This window comes from Platalea leucorodia (genome assembly GCF_965183815.1).
Source record: "Platalea leucorodia genome assembly, chromosome: 4".
Taxonomy (NCBI): domain Eukaryota; kingdom Metazoa; phylum Chordata; class Aves; order Pelecaniformes; family Threskiornithidae; genus Platalea; species Platalea leucorodia.
In genome coordinates this window covers 21772290-21794405 of record NC_138826.1, presented here as the reverse complement: position 1 = coordinate 21794405, position 22116 = coordinate 21772290, and the positions used below count along the sequence as shown (strand labels likewise).

Sequence of the window (22116 nt, the reverse complement as noted above, 5' to 3'; positions counted from 1 at the left end):
CATCCTCTTTAATGGCTGCAGCACAGGACACGTAGAGCGTGATTCACTCTATTGGTGTAAGATTACTCTTTAATTGCAGCGAAAATCCATCCTTTCAAAAGCATTAACGGGTTGACGTTTCTTTTCCCAATACAAGCCAATATTCAGATTACATGGACACTAATCAAATAACGCTGGTTATTTCATTTGTCAACATGTTCATGAGGATTTTCTACCAGGCGTTAAAGGCATTTATATGGAACGACATCTTTCAAAAGCAATGTCGCTAGTCCAGATTTAGGGAATATTTGGTTATGACAAGACGTTTGATGGTTTTATTTTACATACCAGCTGTGCCACAAATCGTTTCATACCTCAAATAAATTCCTAGTTTTGTATAGGATAAATTCCTAATTTTGTATAGGATTCGCAGGACAGGTCCCGCGAGTACTTTCTACGAAGCAGTAATTTTCATTTTAAGCCAATTCTTGTCAATACCTGCAGCTCCCAGAATAGCCTTATATTCAAAAGTGTTGTCAGATGCTCTAAAGGACAACGGGCAAGACGGCTTTGGAGGTGGTTTTGTTTTGGTTGGTTGTTTTTTTCCCCAACTTTAGAAGGAACTCCTCTTTTTAAACTGCCGTTACAAGGGGGAACCCGTCCACCTTCTGAGCCCCCCTCGCTGCGGTTCACAGCCGCTCCCGGGATGGCTCCTGCCTCGGGAAGGGCTGCGGCCCCCGCGGGCGGGGGTGGCGGCGGGCCCCGGGGGAGGGGGCGGCTGGGCGCCGGCGGGGGGCCGGGGCAGGCGCTGCGGTAGGCGTTTCCCGGGGTCCGCTCGGGGCGGGGAGCCGGGGCGGGGGAGGGGGATGCCGCCGTGCCGGGGCGGTGCAGCGGCGGGGGGCTGCCGGCGCGGCTCTTGGGGGCCGGGCGGCCCCGGAGGTGGGGTGAGGGCTTTGCCGGGACGCGGCCGTAGCGGGGTCCTGGGAGAGGGCTGCGCCCTGCGCGCCGGGAAAAGGGGGCACGGCGGGGACCCCGGGGCCGGAGAGCCCCTGTCCGCGGAGGGGCCTCAGCGGGGCCCCCAGGTGAGCGGGGCGGGGGCGGAGGGGGCCGCGGTGGGTCGGTCCGGGGGGGTCGCCCTGCCGCCGGCAGAGCGCGGGCAGCGCGCGGGGAAGCGGGCAGCGCCGCGCCGTCCCTCCCGCCCGGGCTGCGCGGCCGCGGAGCGCTGCGCGCCCCTCCCGCAGCGGGTAAGGGCGGCGGCGAGGAGCCGCGGCGTTTCGGGCCGTGCCCCGGCGGCCGGTGCGCACCGAGGGGGCGGCGGGGGCGGAGAGGCGGCCCGAGGGGGTCCCCGACCGTCCGGGGAGCTGCCGCAGGGTCGGGATCTGCCTCTCCCGGGGCCGGGCTGCCCCGGGGGGGGTTTGCCGGGGAGCAGGTGAGGGCATGGGTGTGCCCCTTGGTGACTAGCGCTTAACTCCGACCTTGCCGCCGCCCGCTTCAGTGCGGCGGCGAGGGGTCCCGAGGAGAGCCCCCCGGGCGGCGGGTACCGTCCCTGCGCGGCCGGGGGGCGATGCGGAGGCAGGGACGGGGGAGGCGGCCCCCGCTCGGCAACCCCGAAGGCAGTAGCCCTTTTCCTCCCTCCGGGCTCTTCTCTCGCCGAGACTCTCGAGCATCAGTTGCCCTTTTTATTGGTTACAGCTCTCATCCTTCCAACTTCGACAGGTGATGCTCTCATCGTGGCGGATTTAGGTACTTACGTAGGGTCTCATTGCTTTTAAGAAATCGATGTTCTTCGGAATACCTCACATCGTTATTCTCTATTTGTATCTAATATAAGGATATCGATGTTCCTTAGCAGACATTTCCTACTGGTTAAGTAAGTTGGAAGCTGCTATTGTTGTCACTTTTAAATGTCACATTGATCTTTACATTTGCACATCCTTCCATGAAAAGGTTTCTGTAGGAATTCAGTCTACTGCAAATGTTTGAAGCATTTTAATGTCTTTATTCCGTGATCAGACAGGTACTAGTTGGAAGAAATGTCAATAAAAACTTGATGGAAAACATGATTTTTAAGTAGCTTTATATTTTTAGTATAGGTGCTCTTAAATAAAAAGCAGTTGCACTCATGCATGAAATTCTGAATTTAACGATAAATTATTGCTTAGGAGCTATCCCTTATATTTGGCTTTTAAAAATGCAAAATTTAGTGCTTGACAGCTCTTGTTACCATTTATTAAATATGATTGGTACTAGAGAAAGGGATTTTTTTAGGCAATAGAAAGACTGGGAGAATAGGATTTATTTCTTGTGTAAAACTACAACAAAGCATAAGACATTCTTTGAGAAAGTGAATTTATTTGGTATTTAAGCATCTTCCAGTATTTCAAAGCAAAGTAGAGCTGCCTTCTAGAACTCTATAGAGGTATCATCTTATAGAGAAAATAGCTTTATACCCATAGAAATATTAATGTAAAAACAAAATATTACTTTAGCTTCTATTATCTGAACATAATATAACCAGATGAGAAAGTACAAAAATAAATTCTCTGTAAAGAATTATAGATTGTACAGAAGATTTTGCAGAAGAAATTACTTGGCTAAATCCTAGTGTGTTATATGTGGATATTTCCATGTCTGTAATGCTGTGAATCAGTTGATATAATTTTCCTACAGCACAGTCATATGTTAGTTGCAAATGCTATTAATAAACACTAGGTCAAAGAACAAAGTATTTTGTGGGGAAACAAATTATTTCAGGTCAGACCTATTTTAATTTACAAAATTCACTTTCCATTAAAAGGTTTCTTTGCTTCATTGTAGTGTAAAATAAGCTGTTTTTGTTGTTCCCCACAATTTCACATTACATAGTGTTCTTCAGCTCAGTTACTTGCTGTTATTGGAGTTGACGTTATGTAGTAAGTAAGTTTAGCATTAATGTAAATAAGATTAATGTAAGTTAATGTTACTTAGTGCTGTTGAAGAAATCTCCAGTATTAAACATGTGAAAGTGACTGCTCTTAGTTTTAAAATATTTCTCTTCAAATACAGATGATGAACATGTAAAATTGCAAAAGATTATATAGCTGTAGGTATAGCTATACGTATAGTTGTGAATGCATGTATGTGTGTATATATATGTGTACATATATATATGTATATGCTTACACACCAATGTATTAGTTTCCTGTCAGAAAGAAACATTTGAACAGATATAACATTTTTTTAAATTGAGAGCTACCAAAAATAAGTAGCAGGACTGTTAAACAAGAACGTACCTTATATATCTTGAACATCAACCAGTTAACGTAATTTCTTTGAATTTGTGAAAAGGAGATGTGAATTTGAACTGTATGAAGAGAGAGAAAAAATGATTTGTGGCTGTTTTCACAAGTTACAAATTTTGGTTCAGTCTGGTTGTCTTTGGGTTGTGTTGGTTGGTTGGTTCTCTGTTTTCTGTGGCTACACATTGGGAATGGTGGTTTTGTCTGCATGGATGCCTGGCTGAAGGAACAAATGCACAAATCTATGTAAGAACAAATGCACAAATTGCCATGGTTGGGGCTCCTATTTATGTGAATCAAACAAGGATTTTGCTGGAAGTGGATACACCCATATGTATGACAAGTAACTTTCTTAGACTATGTTGACAGATGAGTAGTTGCCTTCTCTGTTCCCCCTCCCATGGAATAACTTTGTTGCTTTAAAATGCATTTTTGTTGTATGTTTTTTTGTGTGTGAGAAAAGCAGAGGTATTTTCACATCTGCTTTCTCTCCCTTCCTGGTTGTCCCCCATAAAATTCAAAACTCCTGTGACATTTTGGGGCATTATGTGTATTGTTGAACAGTGAACATGCCAGAGCAGCGGGACCAGAAACCAGACCAAGTCTCTGAGGTGACCACTACCACAATTCAGGTCCGGGATATGAAATACTGTGTGTTCTGAACTGAAATATATCCATACAGTGTAGTGCATGTACTGTGCAGCTGAAATGATGTTAATTCATAACATTTGCAGTCTGATAATCCTCAAATCTGGCTGAAGAGTTAAAACATGCTCCCTTTATCCTACAGAAGCCCTGGTTTTTAGGTCTTAGGCCTTGAAACCACAAGAGCAAAACGGTGGATAAAGGTAATGCTTCCATTAGACAGAACAGCAGTACTCTAGTGAAGAGTCAGCCCTTCAGTACAGTGCCCTGCACACAAAAATTAAGTCTTTGAAAGCCAGCAGACTACAGAGCTGTAGTGAACTCCTCTTTATCCACAGGTGGATTGTCTGACTTATGAATGACTTGTACAAGCCAGTACCATGCACCAGGGTCCATTAGATCAGATGCAGTGCCAGACAGACGCACTAATTCTGCCTCTGGGGCCAACCCAACTGGAAAGCAATATTGACATTTTGTGCATCATGGAGCCAAACCCCTAGACCCCATCTGTCTGAACCACTGGGATAGCAGCAAATAAAGATATTTCATCCTTTCTAATTAGAGCAGCATGGTATTACTATTGCTCATTGTCCAGCTTGAAACATCAAGAGCCCTCCCAGTGCCTGCACTGCATTTCTTGTATTCAAGCACTGGGAGGTGTGGAACAGAGACCTCAGTGACTCTGTCGCTCATGTTCCACCAGGTGATTGAAAACCTCCAGTTTGCTACAAGGTCTGCTAAATCAAAGAAGGCTTCACGTGGAGCTATGCAGTTACTGCTGCATTACACATCCCAGCAAATCAGTATTGACCAGGCTTTCCTGCTATGTGGGATAGTCCATTCCTCTCCTGGCTGCCTTGTTTCCTGCCATGGAAGATAGTGGCAGTAGAAATGGGGGTTCAGTGTGGAAATTTCCTAAGAACATATGGAAGTTTGGTGCTGAGCTGCCATTTGAAAGTCAGTGAGGGTAGTGTACATGACTCTCCTGGGACTTGTTCAATCTCAGTTATTTTCTCATCAGTGAAGATCTGATGCTCAATCTCAAGCATTTTGTTCCTGGGCTTCAGGTGAAGAGTGGAAATTGCATCCTTGTGGTGTTCTTGGAGAAGTGATTCAACTCGCATCTACTTTGGAGAGGCAGCTCTGTATGTCTGTGGGGCAGCTACCATGCATCAGGAGAGATCCTATTTCAGCTTTCCCTATCCTTAGAGAAAATAGGAAGCAACTTGGAAGCTTTTCTTTTAATCTGCACTTCCAAATGGCTCCTGTATTTCACAAGACTTGCTAAGGGAAATGTGGAGCTTGAGGTATTTACTTGTTTCCAAGCAGGGATTTTAGCTTTGTCTTCTTCATTATTCCCACTGAAGTTTGAGAGCTTGTGCATAATAAAAAGATTTGGCAGCTTCATGATTCCCTAGGCTGGGTATCCAGCCAAGATATAATGATGGTTCATCAAGAGTTGTCAGTTTACATTGCATGTACTGCGGATTTCAGGTGATGGAAGACAGTCTGAAGACCACAGTGCCTTGAATAATAAGAATTGGAGAACTGCTCCCTGAAGATATCATGATGATGCAACAGCAAAATTGTGAGCACCCCATAAGCTTGGGGGTCTCTGATTTACAATAAAACCTCCAGACTGAACTCACACTCCAGAAGGAGCCAGTTTCTGGAAGCTCAAAGTAGACACCAGGCTCTTCACTCCAAGCTGCCTCATGATGTTTTCTGGGGATGCTAGGCAGTGAGTTTCCCTGTTTCTCTGCACTATTTTTAGGGGCTTGTCAGGTCAGAGTTGTGCAGCTGCTGTACAGGAAGGTATGATAAAAGGAAGCTGGGGGTGCCTGAAATGCCAAGGGAAAACCATTTTCATGCATCAGGCTATTTCAGTCCCAATTTTATTCCACTCTCTTTAGATTCAGTTCATCTCTGCAGTCAGCAAATTCCTCCTTGGTGCATAGTTGTATTTCCTTCTGCTTCTTCCCAAATGCCTAGCTCAGGCAAGCTTCAGGGACTGAGTACTCCTAGGAGTACAGAGGTTATGTTCAGAGCAGCAGCATATCAAGAGCTATGAGGAACTGAGAAGAGAGGTACTCACAGTATGCCCCAGTCCTAGCCCTGGAGAACAAAAACATTCCAGTCTCCACAGGTTTTATTATCATTATCTCAGTTTCTTTATCAGTGCTAATTGGGCTGTTCTTAACACATAGATGGGAAGTGGCTCATTGGCAGGAAAGGGCCCTCTTTGGATCAGCTGCCCCCTTGCTTCTCTGCAGAATCATTGCTGGGATCCAAATTTGCCACCCGTGAAATTGGGAGGACAAAAGAACATACTCAGAGCTCAGGAATTCAAGGAATACTGTCTATGGGCTGGTACTCAAAGATGGGCAGGATGCAAAACTTGAGACTCAGAAATAAGTCACACATGACTTCAGAAAGTTTTCTATCTTAAAATCATCAGCCACTCTTTCCTTCCGAAGGTAATCCAAGACTCTTGTATGCTCTGCTTGGGATATAATGTCTGTCTGAGAGGTAGCATACCCACGGCTGGCTTTGTTCATCCCAAACAGGCTGGGAACAGCAGCACGTGGCTATATCTGCCTGTCCTCTCCATTTACACTTGTACAATTTTCTTCCATGTATGCGGGCTTTTCAGCAGTAAAGGTATGAAGGAACCACTTCATGCCCCAAAGGAAACATCTCCCAGACCTGCACCCAAGCTGAAGCACAGAAGCTCTGTCTTGCGGCAGCAGTGAGCTGAAAGACATGGCTTGTTTAGACTTTTCATGCTTTAAAAGGACCTTCTCAGCTTGTAAGTTAATAGATTTAGGAAACCGGTTGCAGTTTGTTTCAGGATTTATTTTGTGGGTTCTGGAATTACTTATTTTATCTTTTAAAACAAGAATTCTTCATTCCTTTCTTTGATTTCCCGACAGTTTCCTTCAGTTTTAGTTTTGATTCTTCTCCTTTGCAGTTCACAACTTGAATAAAAAGAGAAGAAAACCTTGCACAGAAGGAAAGCAAATGTATACAAACCCAAGAAGTGGGTTTTCTCACTTTTCCATCTCTGATTGCCTCAGAATTTCCTTCATGTGTTAAGAATCTTCAGTTCCTTGTAACAACAGAGAATAATAAATGCTGCAGACAGAAGCACTCTGTCTGCATCAGCTCAGTTCCTTTAATATTTGTAGTTTATTGTGCGTGACACTGCATGTCTGATCATGGATACCTCAGACCGACAGACCTCCTATTGAAATCAAAGGCAGTTTTGGCAGTGGCCACAGGAGTCCATTGGCACGAAGTCACAGGTTATGTGCTTCAGGGAAAATGCCATCACACTTTTGAGTAGAGAGGAGTAAGTTAAAAAGTGAAGGAAATGATGGTTCCAGTATTTAATATTTCTTTGTTTCTTTTTTTTCTTTCAGTTTTGTTGACATGGCAAATGCAGGGCTATCCTGTTTACATTAATCCCTACTCTGGAGAAAGTCTGGATTAGATGTAAAAATGGTTGGGGAGACTGTAGAGTGATACTTTCCAAGATCAAATACTTTCATTAGTTTTTATGAGTAACTTCTGTTTTTTTTTCCAACTAGGATAATTGCTATGAAAGTGATAGCACTATATGCAAATTAAACCACAGTTAAAATGGAATGCGAATGTGAAATAGTAGAAGCTATTGGATTTTTTTTGTCAATTTAAGAGAAACTATTTTTATTATCCCCTTCCATTTATGATTGTGAAGAGCTGAACTAGCTCATTAAGTTCTGGCTGAAAAGTTTCCCCTCTTGCAAAGGTGATTCATTTGTTTCTTTGACACTTGCGAAGTCGATCATAATATTAAGCAAGGCTACCAGTGCTTTTATGACCACCAAGAAACATCAAGTGATGCCACAGTTCAACATTGTCACTGTGGCAAGGGGAATATGGCAAAGCCCTATCGAAACAGGAGGCAGGGGAGTCCTTGCTCAGATTGGCCTTTCTACATCTGGGCATTTCCAGACATTCCTTAGAAGATCTTGCAGTGACATCTGAAGGCCATATAGTAGAAAATCAGGGATCTGAAATTCAGCTCAAAACTGTTCCTGTGCCCTTTTCTCACTTTCCCTTCTCTAGAAACATTTTTCTCATGAGGTGAGGGAGCTATGTAAAAATTTTTCAGGATGGCAGTTGTAACCCTAGTTAGTCAATGTTAGTCTCTTAGTCAGGTAGTCTCTTAGGAGAGAGGAGGAAAAGGCTATTTGCAGGGTTCCAGCTTGGAAGAGCGTTCAGGAAAACAAAAGATGACTAGCAATTTGTATGCTGCTTCTGGAAGCAAGCAGGCTGGGAGCAGTTGCTGTGAGCACCATCTATTTCATGTGCTTTTTGATGGAACATCCACAGTTGCGTAATCTATAGGGAGTTGCCTGCCCATAGATACTTGTTATTTGACAGATCTGTCACACTTCTCAGAAATCAAGATGCAAAATCCATCACTCAGGGACATGGTATATGTGTATCAGATACTCTCTGGGGGATGAAGAGTCCATTAAGCAGCAAGTCCCTAAACTCATCCATATGAAGAATTCGCATCTGTGACAGATAGAATATGGAGAGTACCCATCATCTAACAGGTGATCTGACTCTAATGTGTTACTAAAGCACTATAAATATTCATTTTATTTCACCCTTTCAGAGACATGTGTGGGGGTGAGCCCAGAGGGATAGGAACTGCATATGCAGAACATGAGCGAGAACAGCAGGATTATGTTGCATGAAGGGGATCATGTCTCTAGGAGGCAATGGCACTCCCAGCATTGGCAGTTTGAGGCAAGCATATCATTGCCTGCATGATACAGAGCTGAATATATGACCTTCACAAAGAGGCTTATGACAGAGTTCTGTAAACTTTGCTGTATAGTAGAAAAGGAGTGAATTAGTCAGATGTATGAGAGCTAGTGAATCTGTAAGAAATGAGAGTACAGCAGAATTATTGCTTCTTAAAGGAGGTAGCCAAAATATGGAAATCAGTAACATAAGAATAGAGTAATTGGTTAGGTGAAGTCTTGGAGAATGCTCTGTTATGATCATTTTCTCTGTCCTTCGCTCACTATGAAGAATGTGAGCAATTCACCTCCTTCAGCCCATTGAAGAAAAATGCCAGGCATTCTAGTATACCTTCTCCATTTCTCATTATGACTCCATTTGTAGATTCTTAATAAGTATGACTTTCCTTAGACTAAGACGACTGTTGGCAAAGATGTGAGATTTGCATTGAGACCGATTTAGAATTGAGCAAGAGCTCAAGTACTGGGTTCATGGGTTGGCATAGAATTCCCGTTCAGGTTCAAGTCTGAAGTTCCTGAAAACTAAGGAAAGTTTTGCAAAAAACAAGCATTCTTGGTTGTGGCTGAAGTTTTGGCTTTAGATTATAACCAAATGAAAAACATGTAGAGATTGTCTAGATCCAAATCAAACTTCCATCCAAATTGAGAGGTATTTCAGATTTATACTCTGGCCTACTTACATGTGATCTTTGTTCTAGCTCATGTCTGTCATCTGTTTTAAGCACTGCAGGCGGTGCTGCTGTATTTCAGCAATGCTAAGCTATCTGCTGGTGCTCTCAAGCTATGAGGTTGCATTGATTGTTATGCAATAACCCTTCTGCACTGCATGCTGCCACAGCGTAGTCCCACACCTGCTGACCCCCGCAGAGAATCCAGCAGATGTTCTTCTGGCAGCAGTCAGACCTGACCTTGCACAGAGTCATTCCTTGATTGTCTCTGGGTTTGCAATGAGTGGTGGCAGGACTGAAAAGAGCAGAGCTGATTAGGGCCCTGGGCAATCTCATGCCCATATGCTGTTGAGATTTGCTGATGTAAAGTGTCAATGAGTATTTTACTGGACTTACTCGGGGAAGAGCACAGAGCACATTTAGGCTTGGGATACTGCTAAACTTCCTGAGCTTTGCTGAAATGGTACCTCCAAGTGTGTTTTCCAGACACTACTATCCTCAAACTCATGGGACAAAGGTAAAATCTATGTCAGTAAACTTTCTTAAAAAGTGCCGTGTAGCCTGATAAGTTTCTTTAACAGCAACAACCATTAAAAAGTGATTTTTAGAAGTCTGCAATGTAGAAACACATTGCCTAGGTTGTCTGCATGTGTGTGTGGGTACCCTCTTTTATGCTGCAGTTGCTGAGTTGCACAATCCAGCCATAATATTGCAGTGATGCCTGTAAAGCTTTTATAGATACTTAGCTCCTCTTCACTTCTTAGTCCTCTTGTTCGTGATCCTTTTATCTCCCTTCAGCTCCTCTGTTGCATTTCCTTTGCTCCACCAGAGTGTTTAGAAAGTAAATCAGTTCAATTTCTCTCTCTCAAGTCTTGTTTCAAGACTCAGTCTTTAATTTTAATGAGGTCAGTATTTCAGTTCTCCAAGGTAAGGACTGTGGCTACCAGACAAGCCCCTACCACCCCTCACCTGTGCGGAGGCAGGACTTGTTCCAGTGCTGTCCTGTGGAGGAATCTGCACTTTGCAATGGAGACCTCTGAGCGAGTGCTGTCCCAGGTTGGAAGGCCCACAGGGTGCAGCACATCCCTTTGCAGAGGTAGCAGCTCATTTTTGAAAGCAGTACAGTTGTGCTTGCTTGCTGTTACCCCGCAGCTGATGAATTTGCCTCTGTAACACAAGCTGAAACTTGTCCATGCAGAGGGAGGAGCTTTCTCATGCTATTTGGAGACTGTAGAAAAATGATTCACGCTTTTTCTTCTAAAGATGTTGCATAGTATCACCACTCTCCACTCTGAGTACCAGGAGCACATCTTCAGCCTGCCTTCTCTGTTTCACAAAGACAACGCTGTAAATTTAAATTACACTCCCTACCTGACATAACCCTGACCAGACCCTATCAAACCTAGTACCTTTGGAGGCACCTAACCTCCTGTTTGAGCAGAGGGTGGCAGAGAGAATGACCCACTCATGAGAGAAGCGATTCATGCCTGACAGGGTGCTCAGAAGCTGCGATGATGCAACAGGTTAACAGCAGCCAGCAACTAAGCACCACACAGCCGCTTGCTCACCGCACCCCCCCCCCCCCCCCCCCGCCCCGGTGGGATGGGGGAGAGACTCTGAAGAGTAAAAGTGAGAAAACGCATGGGTTGAGATAAAAATAGTTTAACAGGTAAAGCAAAAGCTGTACATGCAAGCAAAACAAAACAAGGAATTCATTCAGTACTTCCTATCGGCAGGCAGGTCTTCAGCCATCTCCAGGAAAGCAGGGCTCCATCACATGTAATGGTTACTTGGGAAGACAAACGCCATCACTCTGAATGTCCCTCCCTTCCTTCTTCTTCCCCCAGCTTTATGTGCTGAGCATGATGTCATATGGTGTGGGATATCCCTTTGGTCAGTTGGGTTCAGCTGTCCCAGCCGTGTCCCCTCCCAACCTCTTGTGCACCCCAAGCCTACTCGCTAGTGGGGTGATTTGAGAAGCAGAAAAGGCCTTGACTGTGTATAAGCACTGCTCAGCAATAAGGAAAACATCCCTGTGTTATCAACATTGTTTCTAGCACAAATCCAAAACAGCCCTGTACTAGCTACTGAGAAGAAAATTAACTCTACCCCAACCAAAACCAGCACAGGCAGCGCTTCTAAAGAGGAGCGACGGCTTCCCTTCCCCTCCTCAGAAGGGAGCACTAGCCTTCTGGCAGGCCTGTAGGACAGTGCGTACAGGCAGAGACTCCTATGTCCAGGGGATTAGTTCCCGCCCTTCCCCTTGGGTGTGTGGAAACCCTTCTGTATTTAGGATTTGGGGCAGGGGAGGAGGCAGCACGGCAAGCAGCACACATGTTGCTGGCAACTGTTTACACTTTCAGCAAGGGGCTCAGAAGAGCTGTCCGGGTGGGAGGTGTGGGCAGCGGGTGTGCTCTGGGAGCTGATGATTGCTTGTCCATCTTGCAGGTAACAAAAAGAGTGCTAAAGCATGTCCTGCCCCTTTCTGAATCTTTCTGTGGGACGTATATTACGGCAGAAATCACTAGGTGGTGCTGTTACACGTAATTCTTACACTTGGTATCCACACATTTTCCCTCTGGAGAAATGGTTCCTCTTAGGGTTGGGTTTACGGTAGCTCTTTGAAAAGCTGCTGAAGCAGAGAAAAGTAGCAGGCAGCAGTAGCTAGCTGGAAGGGAGTGTAGCTTCTTCAGACCCTCGTATCTGTGCTTTGGGTGAGATTTCTGGAGGAAGAGACTGACAGCACACAGGTAGCACCCACCATCTTCCTCAAAGTGTGTGTGCTCAAATCCAGCATCCTTCCCCACTGAAAACTCAGCTTTGAGGGCCCTGGATTTCTGTTTCCTCAGAGTGACAGCAGTGCACCAAGGCACAGCACTATCCTAGTTTACATGCAGAAATTCAGATGAATTTCACAGAAAGGGAAATCTTAGCCTTCTAGGGTCATAAAGGGATAAGTAAAACAATGTCAGAAAAGATTAAGAATTTCCCAAATGTGAATTCTTTAGAAAAGGAATGGGCTTAGGTTGTAATTTATTTCTAATCTTATTTAGAGAGACTTTCAAGTACTTTAGATCTCAAATTTATATTCTGATGGTTTGGAACTTTTATTTTTAGTATTATTTAAAATAAATATGCCTTGACGGTTTCCATTTATTAAAAATCGGTATAGTTTAAATGGAAACACACACATACATAGGAATATGTTGTATGTAATTATGTAGATCCTATATATTGTACAAATGTACACATAGTTCCCATCATTTTGTTCTCACACCAGTAGTAACTTTAGGACACTATTGGGAAACTCATCATTAACAGAGGGTAGAGACCTATTCTATCCTCCTCTTAGCATCTAATCTCTGGCAAACCATCTGACCTTTTTTTTAACCCTTTACTTCCCACTCTTTGCCTTGGTTGTCTGGTTTAGGCGTTCATCCTTCAGATATTTACTACTTACTGCATATGTAACCATGTATTTTATTATTTTCAAGGTTGGGCCTTAGACCTTGCCTACCTAGAAGAAATTATGCTGAATTAACTATACTGATTTAGAAACTGATTTAGTTAAACCAGTGCAACTCTCCTGAGCACTTTATATCACTTCAGTTTAAGTCATGAGTCAGTGAGTAACAAATCAATTCTGTTGGCAGAGAGTGAGAAAGATTAGACTGGATCTTCAGCCCTTCCATCTCAGTATTTATTAGGCTAAGGCCTCTTCAGGGCTTGTTGCTGTTCTCTTTAATTTTCCCTGCCTAATGGACCTGATCCAGCTCTTGATGGCATAAATGAGGGTTTTTCCATGACCTCCAGCTGGGAACTGGAGATGGCAATATCTTTATTAAAAACCTAGAGAAGCTTAGAATGACAAATAACTCAAACCTGCCTCCTCACTGCATGCAGAGTTCTCAGATTGTGGCTCATATTGCAGAAATCGCCTCTGCTTTGAAAAATATAATATTCTACATTCAGGGCAGGAAAATTCATTCTCTAAAGACAGCAGTCTCTACTAACATTATGCTAAGAGCATCACCATACAAAGAGTCATAATCTGATTCGATATTCCCAACAGCAGCAGATAAGTAAGATCTCAGATATATTTTGAGATGGGATGAAAACAGTCTTTTTGTCGATCTCCACAGATTTTATACATTCAGGTTGGATAGACTTGGGACTCAGGTTATTCCTGGTTTTGTACCAGCTTAACCAGAAACTAGACTGATGTTACACTTCCAAATGAAAAAGCAGAGCTTTTTCAAAATGCTTTCAAAAAGTGTTTGCTTTTTTGGTTGTTGTTATCCTTCTCTACCTTTCTTCACACTTCTACAAACTACTAGTATTAAATAAGAAGGATATCTGAGAATATACTGAACCAGAATATGTTGAGTTCCACTCACTGAAAATGTTGCTTACTGTTCCCAAAGCTTCTTACTCCTGTCTGTAGAGAGTAGCAGTGTGGCAGGAGTTGAACTCTTGGAGTGTCTGCCTATTCCAGAAAAGAGTAACTGACTTGTTTACAAACCTAAGATTTTGGTTTAGTGCAAAGTCCTTTTTCTCTTTCTGGACTGGATATTAATAAAGCTGTAAACTCCGTAACCAACAATGTCCTGGCATGCTCTTACAATTCACCTACAGCTCCTGGAAGTCTTTATATTGTAAGTTGTGATGCCCCCTTCCATTTCCATCTCTATTCCAAATGCGATTTCTTGTTTATTTCACAGGTTTATGATGGAACTTACATCTTTGCCTAAATTCCTTTGGACAAGTGACAACAAACTTCTGCATCACCATTTTCCGGACATATTGGCTACTGTTCATACCACACAAGACATTCCTGAAGAAGTTGTTTTTGGACCGTGCATGCTCCAGAACACCCTGCTGGACACTGTAGCTTTTATTGCTCTCAAGTGTTCTGATAGACGGAACATCCATTATGTATTTAAGGTAGGAGAAATCAGCATTTAATGTTAGTCATATCAAAAAGGACTACACTACCCCTGAGAAGGTAACTTTGCCAAGGGGTAGGTTTTTGTTTTGTTCAGCACAACTAACAGCTCCTTCAAAGGGGAGAAGTAGCCAGTGCATTTCTGATTTATGAGCTGTGGACAGGAGGGACCTCGGTGAAAACTGTTTCCTTTGCAGGAAGAACAGAAAGTCCCACTTCTATGCTGATGATTGATGACCTGCCTCAGCACTGACCAGGAATAGGAGGAAAGAGGGACAAATAGTTTAGAAACTTTGCGCTCAGGTTTTGTCCTTACAAAGGACAACAGAGGCTTATCAGGAGGTGTGACAGCCCTGTGAGAGCAGAGAGGGAAGACTGTGGCATTGCATTGCACTAATTCACGCAGGTGGTACATTTACAGCATTTATTGATGGATCTGAGCAAGCATTAACCCAGTTTGCTCAGTTGTCCATAAAGTAAAATCACAATGGCAGTGATCTTGGCACAGGCTGTATGAACTGTAGAAGATATCAGTCCGGCAACTAGTCTACACAATCTTCAGGCAGCTACAACTTATTGCTATAGTACATGGACCTCCTAAAGTTACCTTAGGTATGTCTGTCTGTGTTACAGCTGCACTTTTCAATCACTGTAGAGAAGCCACAGAGATACGTCTGTGAAACAAAAGGAATTGTCATGTAGGGAAAGTCAGAAACCCCAGGACTGTGATGAAGTGTTAACTCTCCAGCTCTAGTTCCCAAATTTTTTTGTTCCCTAGTGACTGTTTATCATAACATCTTAATTTGGACAATGCATATTTCTCATGCTGGCCTCTTACCTTGGCTTTCTGGGTCTTGGAGTGCATTTCAGTCACCATTGGTCTAGATGAAGACAGGGAGGTAGTGTTTTACAATGTGAGGCAAGCAAATTTCCCACATGCTATGGCATGGGTGGATCTGGGAAAGATCCAGGTTCTCCTAAGATTTCTGTGCTCTGGAGGAGTGAAATCCCATGGAGTATGTGTAATATGGAAGCTGCAGCTGTTGCAAGATACCTGTTTGACACTTTTGCTTTAAACAAATTAAGAAAGAGAAGAAGAGGCTTCAGGGGTGTCCTGACTATTTGTTTGAGTCTCTGGCACAAGTTTGCTTGCTTGGACAGTGTTATCAGTACTCCAGGAGAACTGTAAGCTCTTGGGAGAAAGATCTCTCCTGAAACAAGGCTTTATTTGTGGAATATTTCTGTATTTCTCCTGGGAGTTTTGGAATGACTGTAGACTCAAGAAAGAGCCTCAAAGGGTTTCTAGACTGGAAGAGCCCTCCAGAGGGATGGCTTTAGTGTTTTGCTACATTTGAGCTAAGTAATTGTTAAGCAGCCATGAAAATGGACGCCTGAGTTGGCTCAGATCTCTGCCTTTTGGCAGTAAATACATCAAATTCTGTGCAAGTAGCTGTTTCAGATGCATTCAGTGGTCCCATATCCTGTTAGCTACTCATAATTAAAAGTAAGCCTTCCAGAAATCAGGAACTATTGTTAAGCTCCTAACTCTGTGTGTAGTCAATTAATTAACAATTCAATCCTGATACTATGTTGTTGTCATGGCACTAAAGTGCAAAACAAGAAATGGGTTTTGATATGCTTGTTATGGTACAAACAGAATACACACAGGAATGATTCCGCAAGGTGGATTCTTCGCAGCTGAGGTTCATGTTCATCATAGTTCGGCAGCACTCCTCCAAAACTTTGGGGAATATTATTTCTAACAAGGGTTTCTTCATCTTGGGATTTTATGTTTAGTTCAAAAGGAAGCGCTATGTTTTTTCTCTCATCCTCTCGGAGACCCTAATTTGAGCTCCTTGGGCCAATTTCTATGCTTGGGCAAAGAAAATGCCTTGGCAACCATTGGCACAGGTGATTCTTTCCAGCCAATCATTTACCCCAGGAAAGCAAACTGTCCCCTTACAAAGCTGTCTGTCCCACTGAGTTCCTCTGCCCCTTACAGCTTCCTGTGGGTTTCAAGGAAGAGTCTTATTCTCTCCCGTCTCCTCCAGCCTCTATCAAGGAAGCCACATTGCCCCCATAGCCCAGCTGTGATGGAGCCTGTTGGGCTGTGAAGCCTTTACCTCATATATGGGTGCAAAGGATTCATCTGAGGGATTGCTATCTCCAGAAGAGCGTGGACTTGCAGGATTTATAGTGTCTCTAAACACACAGAAAAACTAAAGCTGGTGCATGCTTCTGGTTGACAGCACCCAGATCTTATGTTCTGTACTTTGCTCCTCCCCTCTCTCAGCTCTTTCCCTGGAGGCCTGGTTCCTGGAGGAGCTGTCTTCCCTTTGACTTTGCTTAGAGCACTGGGTGGATGCTTGGTATTTCTGAAACACAGAAACTAATAAATGACAGCCTCTGTCATAGCTATTAGTTACAACCATCGTGTGTGGGTGGGTGTGCTTCTGTTGCTGTCAGACTTTTGTATTTCTCAATCATTGTTAATTCCCATGGTGTTTAGAGAGAACCAGTTATAAGACATGCTAATTTATTTTCTCCATTATACTAACTAACTCTTATCCTAATGGTCCCTTAATGTTTCATTCTTGTATTCTAGCTACTAATGTGTTCATGCTTTTCATGGGAGGTAATAGTCAGAGAGAGTTAAAAACGGAGAAAGAAATAGCCAAAATACTGTTTCTGATACCAAACACTAATGAATGGCTGCCCTGCAATTAGTGGAAAACAATGAGCTATACATTGCTTGGAGTGAAATTTAGATCATACTTGTCATTAGACATTTTTCATTTCCAAATTTCTTCCTTTCTAAGCAATGACTTAGTGCTTCAAAAATTAGTTGAGGCTTTTTATGCGTGTAAACGTTGCCCTTGATCGCCCTGTGTTTCAGCCTCCAAGCTATGAAAATCTTCCCCATCTTTCAAATACTGCATAGGACATAGATGTGCTGTGGTAAACACCAAGGAAAAACCTATAAAGAAATAAATAATTCCCTATTCAGAGCAAATGCCATAAAGTAACTAAGATGGGAGCCACACACTGAATGAGGAAGACAAAGCCAAATGTTTTATAGTTATATTATTTCCAGAGCATGGTCAACCTGTGACTAAATGACTCAGGAGTCCTGTGGAGAAAGGAGTGTATGTGACTGAGGACTATGCTGTAATATACACACAGAAGGGAAATTTAATTTGAGCAGTAGACTTAATATTATTTTTTTAACATCTGAGTGCCTGACCTTGCAACCTAATCAACATTTTTTAACTTAATCTGTTTGGTATTTCTGATTGCACACATACTGAAAGTAAATCAACTCCTCGCAACTCTCAGAAATAATTTAATGAAAAATATTCATCTGATGAGGTTTTTATCTGTTTAGATACCTTGAAATGAATTAATTGATTTATCAAAGGCAGGAATAGGAATATATCATTTTATTTCTGAAAAAGGAAAGAGATCATATAAGTGCTTCTTAGTTGTATTTATTAAAATCTAATTTTTATGTAATCTAGCCAAACAGTTATATATGCAGATGTTGTCTCCTTGGGGTATTGAATCAAAAAACCAAGATTATTCTTACACTTCCTGATCCATATCCTCTCATGTCAGTGAAAAACTCCACATGCAACTGCCCAGAGTCTGTGTTCATTTCTGGGCTCACATTGCAATGATCCAGGGGTCTGCACACCTCACAGCCCCCAGGCCACAGCACTCACGCCTCTCCTGACTCATATCCCATTTTCCCGTGGGATTGAGACCCCTACTTACAGAGGAGCACACCTTCTGTACTTCTGTGATCCACACCTGACACAGCCCCATGGGATAACCTACATCGAACAGAGGACATCATCCTTGCCATGAGTGGGCTAGAGACTGACCAACGTACTAGCTCTGGCATTGCCATGAGAGGTTACATGTGAACATCAGTGTCTCCTTCTCCCTCCCATGCAGCTGTATTCCCAGAGCTCTCAGCACTCACACTGGGGAAGCCTTCTCCCTGTGATGACTTTGGATTTGGTGACACTGAGGTATGAATTGAGCTCACAGCTTTGGCATACTGGCTCTGTGTGAGGCAGAAAACAGGCTTTGTTCTTGAATTTGATGGAAATCTATTTTGGGTCCCAGGACTTGAAACCTCCCTTTTTTGTGTCCTGACTCACAGGTAGATGTTACGTCTGTGCAGAGTCCCACAGGACTGCCTTGGATGAGACTTGTACAAGCAGCTGCCAATAGCAAGGAGCAGAACTTGGAAGCTTACTTAGAAAACAGTCAGTTATATTATCGTTCTACCAGGAAAATCAACAAAAATGAGGAGCTCCTTGTCTGGTATGATGAGGAGCTTTCCAGCCTCTTGGGTTTCAATGAGATAAAAGCTCAGAGTCCCCAGAATGGTAAGTACTACATTGTTGACTGCAGGGGTCACTGAGGACTGAAGTGAGTCTTCAACTATCTTGTAATACAGGAAATAAAACTTGTCTAAAATCCTTAGCTGGTCAGCTAAAAGAAAAGACTTTCTGCTTTGGGGATTGAGCTGGAGGCACAGAGCAAGAACAAATTTACAGTTCTCAATGTGATTTTCATTGCTACTTTCCAGCAGAGGATGGTGCACTAGGGATTAATGCTGAAATTTTTGAGCTGTATAATGGACATCTATGCACCTGACTACCTTGGAATCCTAAAAGCCTAAAATATCAATTGGAAACATGCCTTTTCTAGCTCATTGAGGAATCGGATATAGGCTAGTGTTCAGCTTTAATCTTGTAAATGAGCAGGGCTGTAAAAAATATGTAACAACCCAAACAGCGCTGCATACAGCACAGTCTGCCTATTTAGCTTGGGACACAGTGGGAGCAAGGTAAAGGGCATGATTTTCATTCTGAGATATTGCTAGGAATTTATTGCTCTAAAAGAAATTGAGTTGGCAATTGTTGAAAAAATAAAAATCTAGATTATGGAGAGACCAAGGAAATCACTGTCAGGTCCATACCAAGGTTGATTCCAGCTGTCATTTGCTCCAAACTTTGATCTAGTTAGACTGGAACAAAACCCTTTCTACATTCCCTTTGGTTGATTTAAACACAGCTGATACAGCTTGATTAGTAAAGGTGTAGGTTGGTAAAGCTATGAGTTGGTGAATTTATATGATAATGTACTTGCCTGTAAATTAATATTAAATTAATATAGACACAATCATAGCAGGAACCCACTAAATTGTTTTAACTGATTTCAGCGTATTGTGTTAGCTTCTGTGTAGACACACACAGTCAGCCCTATGAATTTACCAGGCCAAATTGTTATCTACACAAGAAGCACTATATCTAGACTCAAGACTTTAAACTAGCAGGAATAATGTTCCATTCAAATCAGCAGCCTTATTTTCTTTTAAAAAGTTCAGTTTCTGTAGTTTGGGAAGCAATCTAAGCTGTGCTCAGTCTACAAATTAGGGGTTTGTACTTCTACCCAACCAATGTATGAACTTTCCTATGTATCCCAGGCCTCAGGTGCTGTCTGGCATCATTTGCATTTAAAAACTGCTGTGTGTTGTGAAATAACATAGCATGGATACTGTTTCCAAAGGTTAAGATGTGCAATACATGTCTTGGTCACTGAACTATGTACTGTCTGTTCATGGGCAATCAATCATCCCAATGAACCAGAGATGCAGTACATCGGAAGGTCAGAAGGAAACAGTGTCATGCCAATGCATGTCCCCCATTCCTCCTGCCCATCACTGGCATTGTTTCACTTTGAACATTATTTTCTGTGCCACAGGCATCTGTGCTTTGAGGCATATAGCAGTTTGCCAAATGAGCACGAGTATGGGCTTCAGGCATTATTGTCAGATGATTTATGAAAGGTATTAAACTACCAGAGTATCCTATGCAGAAAATAGAGGCTCATGTCAAAATCTTTGAGTCCAGGTCTAAAACACATTATTACTTGGGTATACAGAATTTAACATTCAGCCTCTATTAAAGCCAGTGCCTTACTCAGGAAATGTAGACCCAAATCTGGGTTCAGACTTCCAATTGTCATAAAGTCCATATGGTTTTATCTAGACCATCGTGTACTGGACATTTTATGTAATATAAACTTGGCTTGAGAGTCTAAATGAAAACATTTCTGCAAGTAGTACATGGAGGCAAATATGAGTGAACCATTTTCCATAGCAGCAAGGGGCCTGATTCTGCACTGGCATTAGCTTTATTATGTGTAATCTTGTATGACACAAGAGATGTTTCTGGTTTTTTGTTTGTGTCAATGACAGGGTCAGGATCTGCATCCATCCATGATTCTAACTTTGCAAAACTCATCATCTGTTGTCTGTTTCTGCAGAGTTGAGATGCCAAGAATGTGACCGAGTCTTTAAATGTGAGCATTCCTATCTCTCCCATGTCCGCTTCCTATGTGTCCCAGAGAAGAGCGCCCTGCTATGGAGAAACTTCCAGAACCCTAAGACTGAAAAGAACAACTTAGCTGAGCAGGCCACGAATTTCCACAGCCTTGCAAGGGATCTAGAGGTCAAAATGGCAGCTTGTAAAGATGACGCCCATGGTCTCACAGGAGAAAAGAGAGCAAAATCTGACGAGGCTGAGAACAACAGGAGCAGGAAAACAGTGTTGCTGGAGAAAACGAATAATCTGAGTGAGGAACATAACTGTGGGGGCAATGAAGAGGTTGGGGGAGAGCATGCATTGGCTGGTTCTTTCTGGAAGCTTAGTTCAGGGAGGCAGTCAGCTAGGAATGATGCTTTAGAGCAGAAGCAGAGCGCTTTCACTGAGGTCAGGAGGATGAAGGAGAAGCTGAGGACTGAGAAACTGAAGGAGCCAGAACAGGAGGATGGCACAGTCCCACTTGGTAAAGAGCAGGTGTCAAAGGAAGTGTTGCTGAACTCTTCTGGTAGTGCATTCTCCTTTGTGTGTCCCACCAGAGCTCGAGGAGAACAGAAGAGTGCTTTCAGCAAACCCAGTAAGTGTCTAACAGAACGAGCTGCAATAAATTCTTCTCATCCCATGAGTGAGTCACCGAAGAGCCTGGGGGAGCTGTCTGGCTTCATTGCCACCACAGACATCATGTGCTGCAGCACTCTTCTCAATTCCAAGTTCTTTGTCAGTGATTTGTGTAATGCTCAGATGCTGCAGACAAGCATAACTCGGAGCAATGTTTTCCCATATACCTCAGAACTGTGGCCCAAACAAGCAGGAGGACAGTTACAAAACACAACCACCACTTCTTCCTCCTCCGCTTCCTTGACTCTTCTTCCCCCCACCTTCACGTCCTTTGGAGTGGCTGCCCAGAACTGGTGTGCCAAATGCAACCTGTCCTTTCGCATGACATCCGATTTAGTCTTCCACATGCGGTCACATCACAAAAAAGAATACTCCTCAACTGAGTCCCAGTGCAAGAGGAGACGAGAGGAGAAGCTAACATGTCCCATTTGTCATGAGTACTTCAGAGAACGCCATCATTTATCCCGACACATGACTTCTCATAATTAGAGCTGTGCAGACAGATCTCACCAAGGGACTGGGCAGGTTGGGCAAAGAAGGGGAACACGATTCACTTGTATCCATTTCTTTTTGAGTTTACATTAATTTCTTACAGGAAATCACTGTTTACAATAATTTATAATAGATGCTTTGCAAAAAAAAAAAATGTTTACAAGAGTCTGAGTGGGTTGTAAGTTTTGAAAACTCAACCTAGCCCTTGTGAATCTATTTTCAAGGAAATAAAATAGTGAAATGAATACACATGCAGTATTAATTTGCAAAGAG

General features: G+C 43.1%; 1 protein-coding gene across 1 annotated transcript; it reads left to right on the top strand.

The window, feature by feature from the left end:
* Positions 1-1543: 1543 nt before the first annotated feature.
* ZNF488 (zinc finger protein 488) lies at positions 1544-21840 on the top strand (the record flags this gene model as incomplete). The annotated part of the gene is made up of 4 exons (XM_082308756.1): positions 1544-1695; positions 14112-14334; positions 18504-18732; positions 20678-21840. The coding sequence occupies 4 exons, from the start codon at positions 1544-1546 to the stop codon at positions 21838-21840; spliced, it is 1767 nt and encodes a 588-aa protein (XP_082164882.1).
* Between the last annotated feature and the right edge of the window lie 276 nt (positions 21841-22116).